The sequence below is a fragment of the Fringilla coelebs genome (assembly GCF_963513975.1).
Source record: "Fringilla coelebs genome assembly, chromosome: 2".
In the NCBI taxonomy this organism is placed as follows: domain Eukaryota; kingdom Metazoa; phylum Chordata; class Aves; order Passeriformes; family Fringillidae; genus Fringilla; species Fringilla coelebs.
The window spans coordinates 107,557,032-107,583,754 of record NC_140029.1 but is presented as its reverse complement, the minus strand read 5'-3'; the positions used below and the strand labels follow the sequence as shown (position 1 = coordinate 107,583,754).

The 26,723-nt window shown below is 38.0% G+C and overlaps 1 protein-coding gene across 1 annotated transcript in view; it reads right to left on the bottom strand.

Annotated features, from left to right (window-relative positions):
* The window catches only part of ROBO2 (roundabout guidance receptor 2), a 428,736-nt gene that overhangs the window by 65,054 nt on the left and 336,959 nt on the right, over nt 1–26,723 (bottom strand). The window contains exons 10-16 of the mRNA XM_084226210.1: nt 23,732–23,937; nt 19,564–19,645; nt 18,744–18,909; nt 16,952–17,118; nt 13,041–13,162; nt 6,266–6,497; nt 512–636 (exon numbers count right to left, since the gene is read on the bottom strand). Of these exons, the coding sequence (XP_084082336.1) occupies nt 512–636; nt 6,266–6,497; nt 13,041–13,162; nt 16,952–17,118; nt 18,744–18,909; nt 19,564–19,645; nt 23,732–23,937 (1,100 nt within the window). The remainder of the gene's footprint in view (nt 1–511; nt 637–6,265; nt 6,498–13,040; nt 13,163–16,951; nt 17,119–18,743; nt 18,910–19,563; nt 19,646–23,731; nt 23,938–26,723) is intronic.

Here is a 26,723-nt window from a genome sequence, read left to right as displayed (position 1 = left end):
GACAGAGATAGTACTTGGAAGAAGTCTTGATTCTCCCAGAACCACAGTCCTTGACTTTGACCTTGAAGTGCTAGGATTGGCATTTTTGCAGAGGAAGTAAGAAGCAACTTTCCTGCCAGCTTTGCTGACAGATTGAAGGTACTCCAAGACAGGGACTTCACTGCCTGTCTTTGGAGTGCAGAAGCCCCTTACAAAAAAATATCCCCTCTTCTTCTTGTTCCACAGCAGGGAAAAGCTAGAAATAGAAGAACTGTAAACTGCCTAGAAATTACAGCTCTCTTTCATATCAATCTCATGGTGTTTTTGCTTTTTAAAATAACAGTAGTAATAATAATAGTAATAATAATAATAATAAAGAAATCCATAAGCAGTCAGTCCTCTTTCTCCATATAATTATTTGGGCAGCTGTAAATGCTGTCAGAATCTAAATCCATAAACAGTGCTATTGTTCTGTAATTCAAGCAGGCTGTTTCCCCAAACACACAGCCCTCCCATCAGACATGGTGTGTACCTTGTACTCCTGGATGACTCCATTTTGGTGATCTGGAGGGGGAGGATCCCATGAGATGCTGATGCTTGTGCTGTTGTGATTTCCAACTGTCAGGACAGTGACAGACTGAGGAGGGGCACTTGGAGCTACACCAAGGAGAGGGAGCAAAGAGAAGCAAGGCATTAATCCATTTGTTAGGACATGTATTTTGCTGAAGCAGTGCAAGATCAAACAGACATAGAAAACTCACACTCCTAGGGATGCACTTTTGCCAGGCACTGACAATGTTGATAAATGCCCTTCTGAAGAGAAGCAGAGGGCTGAATGACAGTGTGGAATTTGTGGCAATGGAGAATCAATACAAATCACTCCTTATTTATTAATATTTGGCATTTCTTAAGTTTGCATTGGAACTGCTCTCACATTTGCTTTTGTTTTCCACAATAGGCATGAATAACTATGGATGTATCAACTAAGTCACATGTGAGGCTGCTTCACCTGGCCTGAAAGCTGTTTGGTTCTTCTATTTTTACATGGTCTAATAATGATGTGAGCAGCCAACATTTAATGACCTATTTTTGTTTGCTCTCCAGGAAGACAATACCAGGTTTAAACATAGAACTGCATGCCCAAACTGGAAAAGGCTTAAAATGTTCATGGCTTTACATCAAAAACCAGTGAATAGAGCAGGTGCTAAGTTAGGTCACATATATACTTCTGTCCTTTTCTGCCCCTAGGCAAATTGCTTTCTCTTCAGTCATGTTCAGTTCAACCATTCACAGCTGTTTGGCTGGTCACTGCACATCAAGGCCAATTTTACGAGACAACTGCTTCCCAGGCCTGCTTGTTATCTAGAAACGCCAAAAAAAAAATTTAACAACATAGTTATTAGTGACCAGAGCTATGCTGACAAAGCCCCTCTTGCAGCTACACCAGCAGCAGGGCGCTTCTGTTGGCTCAGAGAAGTGGTGCAGGAGCCCTGCTATGGAAAGGTCTCCTCTGTGAGCATCTGCCATATCCATACTGGGCTCTCCTAGCGTGGCTGTGGCTGCCAGGGCAGAAGACTGTCAAAATGGCTCTGCTCAGCCACCTAAAACTTCTTGCAGGCCCCCTCATCCTTCCCTTGCTCCCAGGCAAGTGTTGAAACTCCACCACAGTGGCAAGCTAGGCCACCGAGGTTGGCTGTATTATATTAAGGTATAGTCCCTGGGGGGGAAAGCTGATGGATAGCAGCTGCTTGGAACTGGTCCTAGAATTTATTTATTCCATCTCTCCCAGTCCACCTACCCAGTCTTCAATGAAACTAATAGAAAGAGGCCAGAAAAGTGTGAACTAATAAAGCAAGCATGGAGTGATACCTCTCCAGGACAATTTTCCAGTTCACAGGAGGCTGTTGCTTAGACACCTTCTGTTCTAGTTAGGTGTCTGTCTTTAATAAATACTTGTGGAATTTGTCTTCCATATATTTTTCACTGCTTTTAATCTGATCTTAAAACATTTAATATGAAATATGAAAGCTGATTTTGAAAACTTATGGTAGACATCATACCAGAACCTAAAATATTTATCACTCTCCTGCCCCAACTTCAACCCTAGATAACAACATGGTTTGGGGCATCTCATATCATGTGTCAAGGCTCCCTGACTCCAGCCCCCTGGCCAGAGAGACTTCTTCACTGCTAAACTTTATGGCAACAGAACTCTAGTCTTATCTTTAACAGATATCCATGCCCATCCTTGGACCCTGCTTCCCAGAAAAGCCAAGAGCCCCTGGCATCTTTGTATTAAAGTCTGGCATGTTTAACACAAACACAGCTACAGATATCAGAAGTGTTCAAGCCTCCTGAGTCAATTCAGATATTTCTATTGTTCTCCACAGCTTCTTTGAGGCTGGCTGTGTTCCCATGCTGGAAGCTCCTCAGCACTTGACCTGGCACAAGCTCATGGAGCCAAGCTCAAATCTTTACCCTGATAACCCTGAAAAATTGGAGTGCGCTGCTGCAGGAATCACACAACTTCAAACTAGGGTATCAGAGGTGAGGACAAGGAACCACACAGGATTACGGCAGAAATAAAAATATTTTAGATGAAAAATGAAACACATACTACAGTCCTGGGAGGCTTCACATTTCGACAACTACATTTTCAGATGCTGGTTCAGCTGCAAAGCTAATAATGCTTGGTAGAGTCCTTGTGACCTTGCCTGGTGGAGAGAAACAGGGAACTGGAGGGGAGAAATGGAGCTGAATTGTGGACAATTTGACTCTTAGCCAGCTCGAGTGAAGCATGGAAAGGTTGCCTTGGGCTACTCCTTGCAATCGTGCAAAGCATAAAATTGGTGAAATAAACAGCTGCATTGTGTATTTTATGGCAAGTGAAATAATTTGCCACACGGTAAAAAATTAGCATTTTAAAAGCCTTCAAGTTATTCAATAACAATAAAACCGTGAATAAACGTATGGGTGTAATATTAATTAGAGTATTTTACGTGAAAATAACAATTATAAAAATGGCTAAGCTTAACTCTGCATAACTCATTTTGGTTTTCAGTACAATGGAACAACTTGCTCAAACATATTTACTTTCCTTACTGAAACAAAAAGGGCATTCAGAAATAAAATGTCTTATATTGCATACCTGCAATATATATATATATATATATATATATATATATATATATATATAATGTCTTATAATGCATACCGGGGGGCAAGGGGAGTGTAAATGCAAAAGAAATGCAAAATGAATAGCATACTCTAAAATAAAAAAAAAAAAAACATACTGTATTAATTTGTCTTTACATTTAAAGTGCATGAACATTCTAGGTAATATGCTACCAGGGTGTGTCGGTTTTTTGAGGTTTTTTGAGGACACAGGATAAATTTGAAGCAGAATTAAAATTGCAGCTAATGAATGCAGCTGTGGAAGTATCATTTTAAGCTGCATTAAAGTGAGCAGAATCTGACAGAGAGCAGCTGATAAAAGCTAAGGAGACTTCCATTCCTGTCATATTTTTGTGGTGACAAACAAGATGCAGGACAAGTACTACTCCATAATGTTATTCCAAAGGAGATTTAACAGTGGATGCAACTGAGGAAAAAAAAAAATCATCTGTCTCTAGAGAAACTATGAATGAAATAGTGAAAATTATAAAATAAAATCTTTGATTTAGCTCCCACTATATGTGTGTACACATGTTAGAATGTACCAGCTCAGCTTCCTCCCTCTGATAAAATCGCTCTGTGAGCTGGCACCGTGATATAAATTAAGCCACTCGTCTGACACCGCTGCAGTTATTAAACAGATCACATTGAAAAATAACATTTTTAAAACCGTTTTCTCATTTCCCTTGCTGCTGGCTTGTGGAGAACACCTTGCCTGCTTCTTGACAGGTCAATTATTCCAGTGCTCAGCTTCTTCTTACAGATATGAAAGAACCCAAATCGCTGCTCATCTTTTCCAGACGCAGCCAAACTGAATTCCATTTGTTACCTTCACAAGGCCAAAGAGGCAGGAGATGGATGGATACTGAACTGTTACAAATGTCTGATCTAGAGGAAAAGTCTAACTGCAGCAAAATTGATTTTTAGAGGTAGGCTTCAGAAGTAACATTGCATGCAAAATCCAATCCAGCAGAAAGTTGCTACTACCTTTCTGTCATCCTTTGCCATTACCAGGGATATTTGCTTTGATGTTGCAAAAAAAACTTCCAACACTCGTATCGCTTTTACAAATTATTTTCTAAAATTAGTATAGCTAACGTTTTTTAAAAGTCAAGTCTAAAAAAAGCTCATTTTTGAAATGGAATCACAGACTGCCATCTTTCTTCAGTGGAAGGGGAGCAAACCACTGTCAGTAAACATTTAGTTGATACTGTTTTTGAATACATGAACATCAATATAATTGCAAAGATAACATGAGGAGTTAAGGGAAATATCTGTAGAACTGCATTTACTGAATGTCATAATTTTATAGTGGAAGGACCTAATTTTATCACTCAAGGAAGAGGAAGAATTTTTTTACAGGAGCTGACATTTTTCTGGTGATAATATTATGGGTCCTGCTGACGTTTTTTCAGAAGAGATACTTGTAAACAGACTCCTTGAAGGTTATATTATTCTACAAAGCAGATCCTAGGCTGCGAGTTATACATATCTGCAGGATATGTACAGGAATATTTTTTTTAAATCTTCACTATGTGGAAAGCTATTCCACATGAACAAAGTGTCCTTTAAGGTAGGAAATTACCTGACAAGCTCTGCTGGGAGCTAAGGTTTATAAAAGAGAATGTCATTCCTCAAGTATTTTATAGAAATAGACAGGAGGTATAAGACCTGCTCTCTTTTTCAGTAGTTCTTAATTTACCTTTAGCAAGAAACAGTTACATGAACTAAATAAACACTAAAAATCAATTGAAATTGGACAAGAGGCAAATCTGTATAAATATTTTTAAAATTTTCTTTTTTGTTCAAAATAACATTGTTCAAAGGTCTGCAAACATATTCTTCACCAACTGATATAGACTTTATAGTTTGAACAAAGAACTGGGGATCATAAAATCCCAAATTCCAAATCAGACTTGAAAACTGCCTTCCTTCACACTCTTCTACATGTTGCAGGACTCTGAATTTCCTCATCCATAAAGTACAAAGTGCAACCAAGTTATCTTCAGTTTTACTTACATGTTGGGTAATAATCATAACAAATCAAAGAGAAAAGTGAGTAATAAGCAAGTCTGTTCTAGAATTAAAGAGTACTTGGCAATCAGCACTAAATTAAACCTCAGGAGACCACTGTAAATGATTAAGATGCACTTTCAATAGGAAGGAAAGAGTGCACTCAAAACCCATTGAAACCATATGAACATCTTAAAACTTCACCAGTATTTCTTTCTCTTGCTTTAAAGAAATTTTAAAAATTAAAAATCAGTGACACAGAGAGATGAACCCTCACTGTTAGGACCATCCTACTTTTACAGGAGAGATTCTCAGGCAAAGACTGCATTACATAGGTAGAAAGGTGGGTTTCTAACAGCAAATTATTAAAATTACTTATATCTCACTCCAGTGACTTTACTGTTCAAAACAGTTGAACACATGTGCTAAAGCATGTAAACTCCAGCAGCCCTGGAGTGCACATGCTTTAGCACAACTATATACAAGGCTAAATGCTATAGATATAAAAGCTTGAGCATTTCAGAAGTATAAACTGTTCACTCTCTCTGAATCCTGACTGTTTCAGAGAGGCTTCAAAGGTGCTCAGGGGAATCCTCTGCAGTACTGAACAGGGCAATTTCACGAACACTGTGCTAACAGAAACTGTGGAGTGCCCTTGAGACTGGAGTTTCTCCAGACTAGTTAAATACATGTCCTTCACTACTCCTCGTTTCCCAGCCAACTGTTCATCTACATTATTACCCATTCAGAAGGATGTGCTTAGTATCAAACACTCATCTGTGAGAGCTTGCATTTATTTTATTTTCAAAGTGCAGACCAAAGACTTTTATTGCAACAGCAGCGCTTACAAAAGAATGGCTGCAGTGAACACTTTTTGGAAGACCAAAAGCCACCTGCACCTTAGAAGGATGTATCAGCCAGAAGAATATAAGACCAGTGCAGTGCTTTCTCAGGGGATATTCACAGCACAAAGCTGAATATTATATCAAATTTTAACATCACCTCAGTGTGTAACAAACAGAAATTATCACATGCACGCATAGAATAACCTCCAGTGCCAGCTACGAAAGCTCATTGCTTTTGTGCCCCTTTTACCAACCTTCCTCTGTGGTGCGAGCAGACTTGGATTCACTGTCCATCCCTTGGAACTCATTGAAGTAAGGGCGCACCTTGATCTCATAGGTGACCCCCTTTTTGAGGCTGACGAGGACGGCGCTGCGCTCGGTGGGGACTTTGACCTCCAGGTTCTGCCAGGTGGCTGGGGCGGGCAGGCCCGAGGTCTGGCGGTACAGCACGCGGTAGCCCTGGATAAACTGGGACTGGCGGTCCACCTGGACATGACCATAAATAACACATCCATAAACACACTACAGCAAACAAACAAACAAACAAAAACCCCCAACAAACCACCCAAACCCTGAAAAACTGTGTAAAAAGAAAACAAAACAGCTGCCTAGAATAATTCTGCCTTCGTCAAAAAGAGAGAATTCACGGTTACGATGCTGAATTTATTAATCTAACTACCTTCTTGTAAGTCCCTGTTGATTAATTGTCTACAAAGAGTATTTGTCTCACATTACTGGTTATAGAATATTTCTTTCTGCTTTTCTTTCTCCAGCTCTATATATCATGACGAATACCACCTTAAATCATAAAACAAGGCCCCCACCCCTACAATAAATCATGCAAAGAAAACTTTGGCATAAGGCTTGCTGCATGTAAACTTACTAAGCACATCTTGGCTACCGATGCGCTGAAATAGGAGAAGAAAAGAAAAACAAATTCTTTCAGAAAAGGACAAGTCTTTGAAGATACCCTACATGCTTACAATTAGTCCATTACTTGGCTCACAGCTCATGAAATGCACAGCACATTAAAATAAACATAAGACAGATGCAGAGAAAACAACTTCCAAAGACATGTGCTGTTTCTTGTGTTCACAGCCTGAGCAGCCCCTTTGCATCCTGGAGTTATGATGCTCTCAGACCATCAGATGGAGATGGAATGTTGGTTTTGGTTTGTATTTTATTTGTTGCTAGGCAAGCAGAATTCAAGATTGGACCATAGAAGTTTAACAATTTTATCCGATAAATAAGATTTTTATTCGAAGAAATGTTTCCTATGTGTTTTATCTAAGAGAGGTTGCATGCATCTATTTATCTTCCAAAAAAAACCCCAAAAATCAAGGCGTTATGATTCTTGCACAGATTTTTCCTGGGAAAAAACACCAAAAAACCAAAACCAATTTGATTGCTAAAAGTAAACCAAACCAAACTGCTTCTGTAGCTGCCAAATAAGGAGCAAAGAAAGTGCAGCACATATAACAAGACCACAGAGCAGGCTGTTTGGTAATTCTGTATTATAACTTAGACTCAACAAGTAGGATATTTCTTATGTTCTTGTCAATTTGCCTGCTCAAAGATATTCCAGAATTAGAGAAACATGTGTTTGACTTCTCTTAAGAATAAATGAATTTAAGGCTGAAAACCCAAACCATGCTCTATTATGCTCCTCCTATAATCTTGTTACAGTTTATTGAGGCATTCAGAGGGGACACAGATTCTTAGACATTAAAAAGCAAGGCAAGCAAGAAGAAAGCTTTATTTATGAAAGCAAGGCAGAAATGTCTTTCATCAAAACTGTCACTGTTAAAAACCTTGCAACATATGTTACAACAACATTAAGCTTGCATTTTATAAACTTCTCTGCATTCACTTTAAGTGAATTTATGCACTGAAAGAGGGATATAACTCACAATAATAGCTTGTTAATACCGAAAGAATCAAGCTGTGTTTTTAAGAAGAACATTAAGCAGCTGTTTCCAGATGAAGGGAGTCTGTAAATCAGAGTAAACTGTTTTTATCCATGTTTGACTTTGATTAACTAAATGTTTTATGGATATAAAGACTTTATGACCCTCACATTTAGTACAAAATTCAGCAAAAACAATGCTTTTAGCCACTTTGCAATAGAGATTTTTAACCTAAATTACAATATAGGGTTATGATGTTTAATAATCAAACACTGAGTTTGAGTCTTGCTTTACTTCTTAGTTAGAAGCTACACTGAAAAATGGCATAACTTTGTTAGAACTTTCCATCTTGTCTTTGCTCTATTTTTAAGCTCTACTGACTGCTGCCTAGTGGAGAAAACTGAAAATTCAGAACTGGCCTGACTGAACAGTAGCACTGTGTTGCTACAACACAGTGTGGAAAGCATTTTGTACAGCGTGGCACAGACAGAAACCCACCCCCACCTTACTGAGAAGAGCTGGACCCCTGGGTAATATCTAAAGAATACCAATTTTCAGTCTCTCATACTTTTGTATCTGCTTCCAGACAAATCATCCATACACATCTTTTCCTCCCAGACCTCTAAGATCTTAAATTGAAAGACTAAACAATAGAAGGAATATGAAAGCAGAATGCAGTAGTACCACAAGGCTGTCACATTTATGGGTGCTATAAACTAGTCTGATTTGAGGCTTGCTTGAATCTCATAGAGCTTTCAACTAGTAACTTGATTACAGCAGGGCAGAGTGATCTGCCCAAATAGCAGATTATTGACAGTAATTTCATCATTCAGAGTCTGGGAAGGTACTGACAAAAGAAAATATTGCACATTTTTAATATTTTCTATAAACATCCAGTCACATTCAGTATCAAGGAGAGGATACAAAGCTATCTCTCATACCCAATTAAAGCCAGGGCCTTCTATAGGGTCAAAATGTTGGGAAACTACTCAGAGGGCACTTTACTTACTGAGAAATGTGGATTTTTAAATTTTGTTCAGAGTTTCCAAACTAATAAAAAAATGACTCTTGGGTAATTATATGGTTTAACCAGAAATATTTGTGAGAGGTAGGACAGGTATATTTCACATATACACCCACACACGTGTGCATACATAATGTGTATGTCTATCTACAGTTACATGGTCACATAAAATACAAAGTGACAGTGACTTCACAATTTCCTCCATTTCTGTGGTAGTGATGTGTCATGCCACGAGCAGATTACTAAAAATATCCTTATATGATTAAAGGCATTAATTCAGCTATGCAACTCCAAGTTTGGCACACATTCACACGTAGGCAGAGCTGCAGAAACATGCACTCTGCCTTGATGAAAGGATAAAGAATGTAAATGGTTGCCACTTCCTTACACAAATTACTCAGCATTATTTCTGCAACTGCAGGAATTCTCTGTGTTGAATACTGGGAGCAGAGAATATTTCTAGTGGGTGATATCAGCCCAAAAGATCTGCAAGAGTTGCTGATATTAAGACACATATGCTCCCTGAAAGGACATGGCAGGACATGCAGATGCTACTGTGAAAGGCAGGAGAGGGCAGATCCTGGGTAGGTGGTGCTCAGCACTGACCTAACGTGATCTACAAGCAGAATTGGTCCTGTGTGCTCCTTCTCACCCCCTTTAAGAGTCCATGGTGCAGGAGGCAACTGCAAAACCATTTCTGCAGAGCAGGAAGCTAATTTTCCCTGCACATGCCACAGCTGAACACCAGACTGGTTCAATGGCTATTAGGTTGTTAAAACAACGGCAAGAAACTCACAGTAAAGCTTATGCTGCAGATATAAACTCCTTTCAGATATAAACTCCTGCTAATCTGCACCCTAAACACATTTTGCAATATGGTCTGTAGCATGCAAATTTCTATCCCAAAATATCCTAAGAAATCCTCTGCTCCCACAGCAATAGCCACAGCAATTCTCCAGCTGGGCAGAGTAGCTTGCATGCTGTGCTGAGCACCCTGGCACGGACTCACAGGAGTCTCTGGAAATTCCAACTGCACTAGCATTCAGTATCCTACAGGAACACGGCAAATGGGGATGATAATTTGGACTTGACTGCTGAAGCTTCCAGTGAAGTACATTCATTTTAAATCAACATCAAATTTAAAAAAAACAGAGGTAAATAAACTATTCTTCTGCTTGCTAGCCTTCAAAAAGGCAGTAAGGATTTCAAAGCAGCTATTCTTTTGCCATGTTGAAGAACTGATTTTTTTATTCCTGCTTGTGCCACAGGGCTTCTTTATAATGCCAGGGAACATTTCATATTTGGTCACTAATGAAACTTTCAGTTTAATGCCCACTGAGGCTAGAAGTGCTGACCCATAGCTGAGGTCAGCTAAAACAGCTCTTGGAGTACAGAATATGCTCTTGCAATGTGAAATGTTTTAATAAAAGTAAAAATAAATCATGTTCAAGGCTTAAAATTAGCCATTTGATAACAGTGGGCATATCTGCCTCCACAAGTCTCATCAGCAATAACTATCTCTGCACCTCACCTCTCTGTGTGTAAAGTTAGGATAATGACACATTTTTATCATTGTGATGTTAAATTCAGTATTATTTGTGAAGCACACAAATGTTACGGTTGAGAGCATGACAGATAAGCAAGCATGTGAGACAAAATAATAATTTTTATTCAATGCAAGGTTTCAATGGTATGAATTTAATAAGACCTGGCACCACACAGAGAATAAAGAAGATAAAAAGAAATGTTTAATAGCTCCATGAAGACGAGATCCTCTATGTGACCAGATAATTACAGCTATATTTTAATATCTATACACAAGAGGAATAAATTTAAGTGGCAATGAAAATTTAACTTTTGACATTCCTCTTATTCTTTAACACTGACATTGTAAGCCTGACTTTCTTTTCAAAATATGTGTGTATATGCATGTGCAGATTTTAAAATTGCAACACAGCCACAGGGAACTATTCCTGAAAATTTAAATTCAAATTTGAACAAAAAAACCAAAAAAAAGTAAAACCAAAGCAATCTCATAAAGGATAGAAGAAAGCGGTGTTAATTTGCTGTGAGTCACGATGCCACAAAGTCAGTAACCAAGGACATTCCTTGGCATTCACCCTTTGAACTGCATAAAACCCACATAAAGAGTCTTATGACTCTCATGGCACTTCTGTCCTTTTGTATCATAGCTCCACTATCTATCCATTTTATGTTAATAGTGTGGACTTTATTCTCTGGATAGAGTGGGTTTTTTTCCTAGAGACTATGGTTAATTAATTGTTTTTGTTCTGGTTGCTGGGTAGTTTCTAATTAGCTGCTTCAGAGATCTTTCTTTGTGTCTTTCTTCCCCTGGGCAATTCCAAAATGCCTCTACAGAGGTCTCTGTGCTTGTCAGGTGGCACAGGGTCACTGCTTTGAGGGATCTTCCCAATAAGCTGGTATCCATAGCATTTCCAACAATTTATCTTTACCTCACCATTTCTTCACTCATTTGTTCAGTAGGGGCACCAGGAAATTCTTTTAGACGAATATATATCGCACACATACATATACATACATATATACACACACACACACACACACACACACATATATATATATATCAAATTAAAAATATAATGACGTTGGTTACATGGTACAAAACTGAATTCTGTTCATACTGGAGCTTCCTTTTGCAGTATATGCTAAAGCAAGGGCCAGCCTATAAATCTGTATTTCTGATAGATACCACACCCAAAAATGGAATTGAAGGAGTACCACATCGATGTGGTTCAGCTTTACAATCTCTGCTAACATCCAAAGTTTCTACTACTGATCCATCTGCTTGGTCAAAAGGGTTTTGCCACAAAGGTTAGTCAACCTGTTCTGGAGGAATTGTAGCTGAAACATGCAGCATTTTAAGAAAGCCAAGCTGCGTGTTGATATCCTTGATGGCAAAATGCAGTGACACATGCTCTAAATAATCTTCCACAGAAGAAAAAATTGTGGGTTTCTCTATTTATTCTAATCTGTACCCTGACCACTGAAATCTGTCAGAACAAGGATGGTGCATAAGTCCCCATAATAATGGCCGTGTTGTGCAAAAACAACAGTAATCCTTATAATACACAATCTATCACCACACTTCTTATCTCCTCTTGTATAATCCCCTGCACACATTAAGCTCTCAGCAATATGACATGCAGAAGAAAAACCCTGAGCATTGTGAATGCCCCCTTAGCAGAATTCATCCCATTGAATATGGGATGAATACAACTGTTTTCATGTTGTGCAGGGCAGTTTTCTCTCACTCTTCAACTCTTGGCAGATACCCCAAGAGCAAAGCACTTTTTTCTGGTGTGCAGTGCCCCAAGAATATTCTCCTACTCTTACAAATCCTTTCCATCAAGCCTCAGGAAGGGAAAGAGAGCAATTTGAAAGCCAAACACCATATTAGAAATTCTACCCAGTAGTTTGACCCCTCAAATAGAAATGTTGTTAAGCACTGCCCAAAAGACTCTGGTCTTCCCTAATGAAAGGATATTCACTCATTGTGGGTAAGGCTTGTGCTGGCAAACCAGATGATAGACAGTGTGTCAGGCACTAGCACCACGTGCTTCTGACTTCACTACAAGTGCTTTGTAGGAAAGATAATTTTGATTTTCAGGTCACTAAATAATAGGGTATTGTCAGAGGTCACTATGACTTGAAGCAGACAGTACTTTTTCACGCAGCAATTTCTTGTTGATATTTAACTTTGATTATTTCCTGACGTGCAGCATAATGAATCCACAGATCAATTATCCTTCAAACATACTAATTTTGATAATCTTTTTCTAGTCAGACAGCTCACTTGTTTCAAGAAGACTGAAGAAATTGAACCTGCCTGACATGAAAGAGAAAATGACTATTTCATTGCCATATTTATACACACACACACACACATATATATACTCACATACATATGTACACACACACTGCTGTATGTTAGACTGTCAGAGAACTCACGCTGGGGTCAAGACTGGCTCTTTTCTGGGTGGTAAAACACTGAAGGGATAAATAGGTAAAATAGGCAGACTGAAAGTACTGTGAAGGTAAGAAGAGCAGAAGCTTTACCGTCCAGGTGACTTGCACTGTCGTGGGAGTCAGCACAACAGGATTGTGCAGCCGTACGATGACATCTCCCAGCTCCTTCTGGACTTGCCTGTGATCCACACCTTGTGCTGGGGGGCTGATATCTGCCAGGCACACATATGAAAGCATCACTTTAATGAGAAGAGCTATATATGGCATCAATAAAATTTACTGAATAGCCTAATGACCTGACTTGAAAATCCTCTGTTTTTTAAAAAAAATACAGCACTAAGGTTGAAATTTAGACAAATATCAAATAATGCAAACAAACCATCCACCTCTATCCACTTAGGAAATCATGAAATATAAATATGATTAAAGGAGTATTCTGACTAGATGGCAAAGTTTTCTCAGCTCGGGTAAATGATGAGAGAGACGCAATGTTCACTAGTTCCAAAGTACTCAGATAATAATAATGCTGCACAGATGTCTGGAACCAAATTGGTTAGTATAATTGAAGAAAATGAACAGTGCTTTTTTTATTTTGCCAGAGCACACATGACATTAAGTCATTATATGTTTCCAAACTTTCACTAAGCTTCCTCTCCCCACATGCCATGCACACAAGAAATCAAATACTAAAAATAGCATTTTCCCCTGCAAAGCAACTTTTCCCTTAACAGACATAGCTAATGAAATCTAGTGCAAACATGAAAAAAAAATTAATTTAGGAAGCCAAACTGATTCCCATCTAGTAAAAGGCCAGTAAAAACAATCTACCACAAAAATTTTCTCTTCAAGATAATGTGCCCTTCAAAGTGTGTGGGGGAATTGTTTCTTCTAGTCAGTATCTGATTATACAGATATTCAAAAAAGGACTGATAAATTATGGTCATGCCTGTCTAGGCATCTCTGCATTCTGCTTGGTCTTCCCTTAGGATTCAATAGTCAAAGTTATAGTCACAGTTCCTCATTTTTTGGATCAACATCATATCCTTGTGAAAAGGATACATCCGTAAGAGTTTTTTCCCTTTCTGATGGACTTAGATATGGGAATAGACATCACATGATTTCTTTTTATCTTCTAAAATCTATTTAAAAGACATAATACTCGTCTTAAAAATGAAACCTTTAAATTTAACAACTGCAATCATGGATGTCCAGGTCTTGAAAGTAAGTAGTTTTTGATGATCAATAATTCACACTCCTAATTCTGGATTGTTATGGGTTCTGAGCCACCAATAAACAATATTGCCACAGGCTACTATTGATATCCAAATTAAAATGGCTCCATGGATCTCCAAAGGGAATATAATCCAAATATGAGTGTCAGTGAAGGTGGCTGTCTATCAAATTATGTTTATTCGAAGCAGCCATGAATCAGAGTAATTATAAAATAAAACTGCAACTCAGCCTGGTATAGAGTATAATCCTTCTATCCACCAAAAGCTATGATTGTTGCTACAATAAACCTACAGTTATCCATGGATACATTTTAAATTAAGTTATGCCGTGGTATACAGCCAACAAGGTACCTGTGTATTCCCTCAGAGGAAAAGACATTTCCACAAAGTATTTTGTATGAACAGCATTTCATCATTTTCACGGCACACATGTAGCAGAATAACATGGACTAATAACAGTAAGAAGTGAATGCCAAGATGTACATGTGGAATTCAGTTTTCTGGTATGTACACTTAAAAACATGCATGATGCTTCCAGTGCAATGTCATTTCCTCATGCCTAGGAGGCTGCTGGTGGAAAAGCAGTTGATCTGTCTCTAAGGCTACAATTAAGTACTGGAATAATAGAATCATGACTCAAGCAAAACTGGTGAAAGAAGCTACACCCTGATCACAATTAAATTTGTTAGATATTTTCTCTAATACCTCTTTTATCAGCTCTCAGGGAATATGCTATTATTTATTATTATTTCGATTTCAGGGATAGGAACATATATAGTTTTTTGGAAGAGTTTTTTTAGTAAATGATTTCATCTGTTAATAATCCAACAAGAAATCAACTCCTTCATTAGAGTAGTTACTGATTTCTCTATCCTTATTTCACATAAGTCATGTAAGACAAACCCTTTGAAAGTACCTGATTATTTACTTGCAGTTCACTGGTGAAAATTTACATTAAATCCTATTACTTGTATTTGCTGTACTGAATACCAAGACATTAAATGTTCAACTATGAAAGCTACCACAGACACCTGTTGCAAATTATTATTTTATAGCACTGCTATAGCTGCTTTGCTATTTCTCCATGGCCACCGTGAATAGGCTTTCCGCTGTGTGTCAGCTTCTTCTGTGAGCCTGAATTGGATTCAGGCATAATTAGAAATCACATCAAAACATTATGTTAATTTTCAATTGATTTTATGATTTAATTCTATTAAACTGTAGGCTTGCAAAGAAGCTATAAATCCTGTACATGTCTCAGTATGCTTGACTGCTAAACAGCTTCTGGAAATGGAAGCTGCAACACATGCTGTAGCTAATTAAAAGACATGTTTTTACTGAAATCAAATTGCTTGTCAGTATGTCAGATAAAAAGTCTATACTTGACACTCAAATGCCAAACAAAGTTGTTGTTTTTTTTTTAGCTAGGTGATAAGTTATGCAGACTAAAAGGCTGCTGCAATAAAAAGCATGACTCACCCTATAATAATGGGAAAATAAGAAAGAAGGAAATTTTTGATACTCCATGGATAGGCAGGCCATGAAATCCCTGCATAACTCACTCCTCCAGCTTTTGAGAAGGCAGCTCTGTTTTTCCTCTTCCAGCCATAATTACTACTTTGAGGGTATAATGATTCAGGATAGATTTATTCAGGACTAGGCTGGGCTAAGGGAGGCTGGATGGTTATGTGATAAAGAAGTACCACCCTACTCTTGTTTGTCTCTTTCCATCCAGCAAAGGACCCAAACAACTTACAACACATATGCTGGAGACTGACTCAGAATGTGCTCTCCATGGGCACCTTCAGATCTTCAGAGACAGAAGTCTCTGAATAATAATAAACAGAGACAGAAGATTTAATTTCAAATTAACTGTGACAGTAGCTATTACTTTGGATTTGAAAAATTATGATTCCAAAGAATTATGAAGTTTTGTATTATGACATGTTTAACACAGAACTACACTCTTGAATTAAATATTCAAGCAATGTCTTGTCAAAACCACAAAAAAAAAATCCATGCTGTGAAGGGAAATCTGTTTGTGGCAGTTATATTGAGTTAGAGCTTGATGCAAAGTGAACAGACTTCAGTAGGTGATTCAGTAGCAGCGGAGGATCACAGCTACCAATCCTATCACCACCCTACAAATGAGCAATTTCACTTCAGCCTTCTCTCTTGGTTTATGCAATGGACTAAGACAAAGAATTCAGAAATATAGGTATGTAAATAGAAGGGCCATACCTTTCTCAGAATAACTTCCATAGATTCTTAGCATGCAGATGCCTTTATTTACATGAATTCTCTGACTAAACGTTGGCTGAGATTAATCAACATGTGTTGTGCATTTCTTTTGATTAAACATAATTCTAAACACAGTTATAAACACTTGTTATCATAGTATATCCCTACTAATGGAGAGGAAGAAAGGACATGGAGAGGAAAGATACTAAGGAGAGGAGAGTATTCAGAGTGCTTTTCAGAAAAGCTTGGGTAACTCACACTGCTTTCAATAGTAACCAGGGGCAAATGGAGTCTAATTGAACTGCAAACCAAAAGGTCTACACTGTACAAAGGATTAAGGATGTAACCTTTCCCTCCTAAGCCCCAGACTGATGCAGCAAACATTGGACTGCTCTCATCTTTACTGGTGCAGCTCAAATCACGATTCCTTCAGTGAGAGCGCTAACAGCCAGACTGACCTATTGGTGAACCCACAGCTCCTTCCCTCCATTTCAGCTCCAGCAGGTGATCCTGGGAAGTGCCCCTTACCTTGGGTTCGGACAGGGTCTGACATGGGGCTGGGGTCGCTCAGGCCCTGGGGGTTGATGGCTCTGACCATGAACAGGTAGATGGTGTTGGGGCGCAGGCCCCGCACGGTGAACAGCGTGCTCTTCACGTGGTTGGCCACCGTCTGCCAGCTGTTGCTCACCGACTGACTGCAACAACAACAGTGTGGAAGGTTATAAACTAACACTAGAGGAAAATAAAGATGTGATAGGAGCTGTGTTGTTACCCTGGATTGACTCTAAGTGCAGAAAAAAGTAGTAAAAGTGGGGTGAAATTAAAAATTTTTTTTTTCAGTTAGCTCATTGAGATGGGCTGAAAATCATAATGCAGCAGTCAAAAGTACTTCCCTTTGTAATAAAACTTTTTGCTATTTCTCTACAATACCTGCAAAAGTAAAAGGCAGAAAGCTGTAAAGTAAATCTGAATGATAAACAGGCTACTCTTGAACAAAAGGCTTAGAAAGGAAAGTTGCCTTGAAAGAATAATTTTCTATACTGCTAAGTAAACTATTTCAATAAACTGTCATTGGAAGAAAAGTTTCTTGAATTAAATTCACTCTCAAAGTTAAAAAAAATTGAAAACATTCTTTGAAATGGAGGAAATTATATGAATATTTTTCTGCCATTACATTTTCAATTCAACATTATTATAATTACATAACGATCCACCATATAAAAAGATTGTTAAAACAACTTTTAATGAAAATGTCTGGCTTTTTTAAAAGTTATTGATGAGCTGCCATTAAAGCTTATCTAGGGTGAAACATCAGAAAAGTTTAAAGAGAAAATTTTATTTTACTATGCTTTGTTGCATAGCATCGATAAAAAAATCTTTAAATATATTAAAAGGAGAAAGGAAATGGAAAGTTACAAGGTTTATGTTGCTTGAATCACTTCATTCATACAATGCATAAAGAGTAGTTCTGGAACCAAACCAACATACTACAAATACTGTAATGTTCTTTACATACATCACATTTGAGCTAAAATTTGCATGCATATGACTATGAAAATATCTTGCATGAATTTTAACTTAGAGATTAATTGAAGTATTTGTCATTTTTGTAATATCTGGATTAAGGAACACATTTAAGAAGGTGCAGATTTTTAAGCTGAAATGTGGTCTAGAGATACATGTCAGAGTATGGCCTATGCTCAAACAAACTTGCTGAACTGGAGCCCAGGAGTTCTTTTGCACCACACAGTAATTGCTGCTGTGTGCAGGGGAGCACCTGGATTCTTTAAAGCCTCAGGCTGCAGGATAAAAGCCTAAATTATCAATACTGGTCTTTTCAGTTAGAAGTTTTCATTTATCTAAAACACCAAAACCTAGAAATTTAAAGCATTTTGACCCTTTAATACTGCCTGCTTTAACAAGACCAGGAATTAAAGTTTGCAGAGAGGCTTCAGGATTATCCATTTATTTCCATATTGCCTGTACTATGATAGCCAAGAACCTGCACCATTCCCACAGGGGAGTCTCACTGATCATCAATGTTAAAGGAAAAGTGACAAATAATTACTGCACTGCTCTGTTATATTCTTGTTGACCTGAAGAAACAGTTAGATGTCCTCCAATTAATCACTTAGAAAAAAGTGCTAAATTACAAAAAAATCAATGTGAAGAATATGAATCAATGCCTTCTGTGGAGTTGAGTCAGTTAATGAGCTTCCCATGATATGTGTAGAGTCCAAAAGAACACCACAAAACCCTGGTACCAGGGTTTAAGCAGAACTAGAGAGAAAGAAACTTAAAAGTGGTATAATTCACATACCTAAAAGCCTCAATGATATATGCACTAGCTGGTAGGCTTCCAGGGGTCCCTGGCTGCCAGGACAGGGTGACGCTGTTCTTAGTAACATCAGTGACCTGAGGTTTGGATGGTGGCCCAGGGAGGTCATTTATATCATAATTTTTACTGACTGTTGCTCCACCAGATTCTGTGAAGGGCAAATACAACACGATTACTTTTTATCCTTGGTTATATAATTTGATCAAAGCAGAAGATTAAAATGAAAAACATGGCAAACATCTGCAAAATCAGTATAACGGATGTCCTTAATCTATAAAGAACTAAGTCAACAACTGCATTACTACCACATGTTTTTGGATGAAGGGGTGTCATTCTTTAAGTACATAATAAAGAAAAGAAATGCAAAACTCAAAAGTTTATATATAAATAAATAAAGAAAAGAAAGAATAACAAAAAGGCCCAGCTTGCTGAAATGTACATAAAGTACCAGAAACTTAGTTGCTGAGAAATTTCCTGTATTCAAATCAACTGCAGTAGTCACAGAGAGCACTGGATTTTTCTTGCCCAAGCCTATTACTGGATAAATCCATGTTTTATTAATGCTCCTGTTAGAAGAATTAAAGCATACTGCAGGCACTGGACACAGATATGATGTGATGTCAACGGGCACTACAAGACAATACAATGAAATGCAAGATGTGTGAGAAGGAACACAGCCTTCTCATCCAAAACTTCTCCATGTCAAACCCAGAAGTTCTACAATCATTTGACTCACACTGCTGCCATATGGCCTGCACTTTCCTGGTGTGCCAAGTGGAGCACATCCCTGGGCATCTCTTACCTGTCACCTCCAGCACTGCACTCCAGGACGTCTCCCCACTGGAACTTGTAGCAACGCAAGTGTAAGTCCCAGTATCAGAGAGCTGGACATGAAAAGGGCATAAGGGCAGCTTTAACAACCTTTTAGAATCAGCTGAGTTTACTCATATTTTCTTTTTCTAAATGCTCCCGGCTAAGAAGGACTTAGCCTACATTTTGCACCAGACTAGAAGGCACCAGACATTTTCAAGCAATCATTTAATGGTGGCTTTCATTTAGAGAACTATAATAAGATTACTTGCTTCTAATACTTTACTAATTCTAATTTTCATATTTTTAATGGTACCAGTACTGTAAATGCTCCACAACGGAGCACTGACAGTGTTTGCATTGGTTACAAAAAATGCAGGTGAAATCAGGTAACATATACATACAATATAGCAACTATTAACCTCTTAGAGGGTAAAATCTCAGCATTTATTTTCCCACGATGACCCACAGGTCCAGATTCAAGTGCCAGGAAGGATGTTACATCACCTTAGACTCTCATGACAGATGAAGTAATTTCTATACACTCTACATACAAATGCTGCTAAAACTCAATAGTTCTCTCTTAACAGTGGCTCTCTCTACATAGACAGTCCTCCAAGCAATTTCCAAACAGCAGCATTAAATTAGATCCTACACCATGCTTACCTTTCTTGCGTCTCACATAGGATTTTATTTCAGGCTGCAAGGCCCTTTGGTAGCAAAAAAAAATTGCATTTGTATAAAATTATTGTGATTCCCCCTGTCAGTTCAAATATTTTAGATTTATTTGGGGAAACTGCTTTGAATTAGGTTGCCAATATTAATCTCATCACTGTATAAACTGTTTTACTAGCAAATTTGCCAAAGGTTTTCCTATTTCCTGTTTAATTTTTTTAAAATAAAGATTTCTGAGTCAGGAACAAGTGAAGACTACAGGGATGGATGGAAAATGGTAAGTTTACAAAGCACAAAATATATGGAGGAGCTCTCCTTCCATGATGCATAAAGCATGGTAACATGGAGGCAGAAGCAAAAAAGGGAGAGTGCTGACTCTAGCGATTGAGAAGAATTTTATTCACCATCACATGACTTGATGGAAAGAGAATTGCATCCAAGAAGCTTTGTTGGGCTTTAAGGAATTGTAATGAGTTTTCTGTTAAATGCAGATTGGCACTGTAGCATATGTCCTTAAGTGTCGCTCTTTAAAAAGAATGTCAAGACAAAAAGCAAGATGCTCTTTAGATTACTTGTAGATATATACTTTAATTGATTTTTAGCTTTGTCGTGCATGAATTTTGTTGCTTTTTTCCTTCAGATTCCCTGAGAATGCAGTGTACCATTCTTAGGCAAGGAAGCAACTCATTAATGCCAGCTCAATTTTCTGAATGAGCATAACTTGCATTTCAGGAGATGGTTATTTGTGTGAAATACAAGCAATAATGAAAACCCCTCTGACAATGGCTCAAAGACTCAAAATACAGCAGTGCTGCTACTAAGAAAGACCCTTGAAAGAAGAGATCTTTCTAGAGGGACAGCCTTATAGCATTCTGAAGCACTGTTTTATTTTGCTTCCTCTGAGATTTTATTAAATATATAATTCTTCATTATGTGATAATGGGGAATATTTCTCAAGGCTATGGTTCTCAACTTCATTTGTGTGCTACTGTGACAGATGGTGCACTCAATGAGCTATGTGGTGTACACAACAGAGTAACTTGCAGAAGGCAAACATACAAAGCAAGCTGGAAGTACATTCCTTTTTGCAAGCTATGGCAAATTATCTAACTTGCAGGTTGTAGATGGATAAGATACAGATTTAGTGTGTTGGTGATTCAATTATTTATACTTTTTTGTGCTATGGGAAAATAAAAAACCCAAAACAACAAACCGGGGAGGTTCCTTAGTTAATGCAGGTGTCTAAACCTGGTGTGGCAGGAGGGAGTTTTCCATCAGTGCTGACCAGTCTGAAGGGGCATTGAATGAATGACATGTGTGAGTTTATAGTTGTCTTCCCCAGGGCAACTGAGAGATTGGCTGATCAGAAAAATCTCTATGTTCATATTATGACTGTGGCCCACGTGACTGTTGCAGGCTCATGAATCATTTGAGTGTGCTGTAACAGAAACAGCAGAAAAGGATCAGAGAATGGTTTGTGTTGGAAGGGATCTTAAGGATCCTCTCATTCCATCTCTTTCCCACCATGGTTGCTCAAAGTTCCACCCAACTAAACCAGGATTCTCAAAGTCCCATCCAACCTGGCCTTGGACAGGGATGGGGAATCCACAAATTCACTGGGAAACCAGTTCCAGCACCTCACCACCCTCAAAGGGAAGATTTCTTCCTGATACCTAATCTAAATCTACCCTCAGCTGGAAGGCTGAGGACATGTGAGTGGAAATTATTCATTTATTTTGAACTTGGGCATATAAACATACTTGGACATTTTCATGGCCCTTTTTTTCTTTAGGAAGTAGAGCTAGTCCTTGTTTAGGTAGACTTGTTTAGGTAGACTGTTAAGCATTTCTCATTTAAATCCATGTTAAATTAAAATTCGCAAGGAACAAGAGAAAAAATGTGTCTACGTTTCTGTGTAGTTTTTGTTCTTAAACCCGAGTCAAACAAACAGTGCACTTTACTGCTATAGAGGAGTTCCTAAAAAATGCTTTTCTGAGCCTTTAAGGAAAATTGGTTACTAGTGAATGAGCCACTTAAGGATCAATAAAAGCCTCATGTCTTTCAGAACCACACTCACTACTAATACTGTTTTCTTCTCCTCTTGCAAGTAATTTTATTTTCCTTTAGTTTACAGACACAGCCTTTAACAGTGAGATTAATGCTTTGGCACGATTCAGAACCAATTTCATTGTTTGCATAGCAGCATGCACACAGGTATCCCAAGAGCTTCTGCCTCGTGGACACTCCACAGAAGCCCATCATCAATGCCTGAAAGTTTGTTTGAAATCACTAAGCTTCCACCTTTAATTGCTGCTTTCTAACACTACTGGGGAATCTTGGCTATTCAAGCGCACTCTTTAATCCAGCTCTACAGGAAAAATGCATTAACCTTCATGGCCTAAACCTGCCTTCAGCCCAGGGAGAAACGACAAATTGTTTACTCAAGACAAGCTAGCATAAATTTTTTAATAAATTCTATTTTGTTCCAAGGCAGTTCACAATTCATCTATGATCACTGATGAGACAGCATCAGAAAACACAACTGCTCTTTATTTCTGATCATCAGTACTGTGTTTATTGATATTTTTTTGGATGGGAAAATTTAGTGCAGACATTTCTGCTGACTAAATTAAATGAAATTTCTGAAATTATCTTCAAGTTCTTGACAAATAAGTACATTTAACTTGCTATTTTTCCATATGCATGCTTGTCCAAATACACACAAACAAATACATGCTTATCTTTGAACGGGGAAAAATTAAAAGCCAAAATAGCAATTAGTGAAGCAATATTTATCAAAAACATATGACATTATCCTATTTGAAGTATTGCACAATACTGTATTGTCTCATGTGTAAAATGTAAATATTACAATAGGTATTTAATTTTTAATAGAAATCCCTCTGCATATGACTGCATCTATGCTACAGTACTAGTTGTCTTTTCCCATTTGCAGCCTGGTGGAACATTTCCAGGAAGCATAACACTGGAATAAATCAGCCAGCTCAGGACTGATGAGCTGTTGATGGAGAAAGCGCATGGTCAAGCCCTGATGAGCTCCAGATCACGTGCTAGCACAAGTACTTGGAAAATTACGGTCAGGTGTTGCCAAGGAACTGCTCTAAGTTTTGACAGAGAGGCCAATGGCTTCAGGGTAAGACCAAGGAAAAGGAAGGGCTGTTCTTATACATTTCTATCTACCCCCAACTCATGTGTTCTACTGCAACATACACAAGATTATAAACACCGGTTCCATTTTTAGGGAATTCTCACACAAATATCTGAAGCTAGTTTTGCTCTTCTTTCCCCTACCCTTTCCAACACAATGTCAAAGAATGGATAACCACTTGGTGAGAACCGCACAGTAGGAAAGACAAGTTAATTCTGAAGGCACCAGGGAGGCAGCAGAGCTGCTGGAGGCACACACCCAGAGCTCCAACCTGCCACGCAGAGCCCGTCACGCTGGCGGTGCTGCCGTTACTCACCCGCAGAGCTTTGATCTGCAGCGTGCCCTGGTCCTGAATGGATGTCCGAGGGTCCCGGCCCAGGAAGGTGAATCCCTCCTTGAGCCAGCTGATGACGGGGAGGGGGTCGCCGGTGGCCTTGCACTTGAGCAGAGCTGTGCCATCCACTGCCAGGGTCTGGTTGACGGGGCCCTGGAGGATGATGGGCGGAGGCCGATCTGTCAAGACTAAAACAGTGGCACAGGCATTGACATCCACACCTTTAACCATCCTCTGCTGCTGCTGTGAGCCCTATTCCACCATGTGGGACAAGTTCTAAGAAGCTGCTTGAAGTCAGCCTCTAAGAGGCTAAAAACATTATTTTTGGAGGAGCCATAGATAGAGGTTATCAATTAGCTGGCAAATTTGAAAAGCATTTCAGTAAGAGTTTTATTTCACCACTGCAAGATAACATGTAGACAGAAAAAGATCTGTTAGCCAAGATCATCAGGCTGATTTGGTTAACATAAGATGAAAATTAAGACCTTGATTCAGAGAAGAATTGAAACACATCACTTTTTTCTTCCAATTTGGGAAAGTACAAATTAAAACACACCTTTGATGTCACATCAAAATGTGTTGAATGGCTTACCCAATTAATGGTCTTAAAGAAAAAATCTGTTGAGTTAAAAGTGAAACACTACAGCTATTCTAGCTTGGGGACCAACCATATCCCCCATTCCTACTCTATTTGCAAGTTTTCACCAGCAAAAATATCTAACCGTTATACAAAACATTTTTATAACCTGAGTGATCTAAATGATGGCACCATTCTTTCCAAAAGAGAAAAGCCCAAACTCAATCTCACCATTTAACAGCTTACTTATCAAATAATCTCCTGGCCTTTCAAAGCCATGAACTCCCTTTTTTTTTCCCTGATAATTTACATCTGCATGCTTGCAATACTGAATAAAGAACCCTGCAACCAGTGAGAGAGTGCACGGCTGTGCATAAGCCTCATTCCATGACCAGTAGGATATCCTGAAGACAAGGTAAAATGCTCACACTTGTTTTTCTTGAAAGATCATTTTATCCCAAATAATTCTGCTGTTGAATCTTTTCTCTGAGCCATCTGTTAAGCAATAAAATATGACCTTTGTTTCTAAAGAATGTGCTTATACAAACTGAATGTGAAATATTTGAATATACACAAGGCTGGAACTGATGCAAAAAAAAATCAGTATAACAGAATTAAAAATTCTTTTTTTCTTTTAATGTATTTTTATATATTTACCAGCCATACTGCTGCTGTTTTAAATTTTGAACAACTGAACAATTGTGTGACTGGTATTAAATATTGTAGCAGGCAGGATTGACTTCTAAACTGGTGCAAGTTGGCCTGCCTCTGCTGATGTCAACTGCATTTGAATCATTTATTCTAGCTGAGAATCTGTTTATTACAGTCAATACACAACACCTGACCCTAACAATGAAGTGAAAACAATTTATTATGAAGCAATATGGCTACTGTTGTATTTGAGCTGTTTGAGATGCAAACCTCTGGAACCTTCAACAGATCCAAAGTGCTTTCATTGTGTTATTTATTAAATAAAACATATCAGGGATATGTCAGTGGCACATTTTATGCCTAAAATAATTGTTTCTGAAATTTTAACATTGCAAAAATACTACCTACCTACCTACCTTTTTTTTTTTTTTTTTTGTTAACAAGAGTCACAAAGATCAGAATCATTAATATTGTCAGAATCACACCTTGGAATGTGAGCTCATCACATTCATTGAAATTGAAACTGAAAATAGAAAGCCAATACATATTTTAAACTGAAAATAGAAAGCCAATGCAGCCAATGTGCTATTTCTTAACACCAGAATGTGAAAGCTATTTTGGAAATTCTGAAATATCACCCACTGACCTTAAGAGATAGGACAAGAAACACTACATAACAAGAAAAATATAATGCATTTTCACCTTGATATAAAATGTTTAATCTCATTAAGGCTCCTTATAACTACATAGTTCAGCCATTTGGTGAAATAAAAATGGATCTCGGCTCCCACCAGGGTAGCTGCAGCATGAGTATATTCAAATTAAAACTCAGCTGTGCAAATTATCCTTTAGATTTAATGTAAACCAGCAAATCCCAGTATTCTAGGTAGCTAAACATTAAGGAAGAATAACTATTTAGGTTGCTAGCTATTCCACTGTGGTTATTTGCCTCATCTAAGTGTCCTTCATATGTGTAGCAATGCAGGTGTTTTCAAAACCTACTGCATTACAGATATTGTTCTTTGGCATGTAATTAGATTTTTTTTACAGCCCAAATGAGGAGCTCATAATCCTTTAAATAGCTCTGATCAATAGTGTAATTGAAAGCCTCCTGGCCAGAAGGAATCTTCATTTTCAAGGGTGTTATGGGTGAAAGACCACTACAGGTTTCCATGACACTAAGGCTAAAGGTTAAATGAACACTTAGAGTTTCCACTGATCTGTGAACGGCTGTATTGTCTTCACGACCATGACTTGTAAATCTTCTCTAAAACATGTGTGTGCTTGCATTCCTACTACTTAGGTCCTCATTAGTAAGGATCCAAAACTAGGTTAGAGTTTAAAATAATATATATATCAGAAGCATTATGAAGAACAGAAGACTAGTGAAAAATAGCCACAAAATGGTGTGGGGATTGATAGTTGCTTTTAAAACATTCTTATTAGTTTATTTTCATAGTTTTCTCCTAGCTGGAAACTTCTGTATCTGTTTCACAAAAACATTTTGTGTGCCCACAAACATATTTGCATGGTAAAACAGAAGTTGATTTCACAATTACTTTAATTTTTAAAATGGTTTTGAAACTATTTGCCAATATCCATACATCTGCATATTCTGGTAACTGAAAAATTAATAGGTTAAAATGCATCTTAATTTTTGAAGCAATTATAGGAAAAGGACAAATTATATTTGTTCATTAACAGTTTATTCACTATAAATGCAGTTTGGATCAACTGAAACAATAT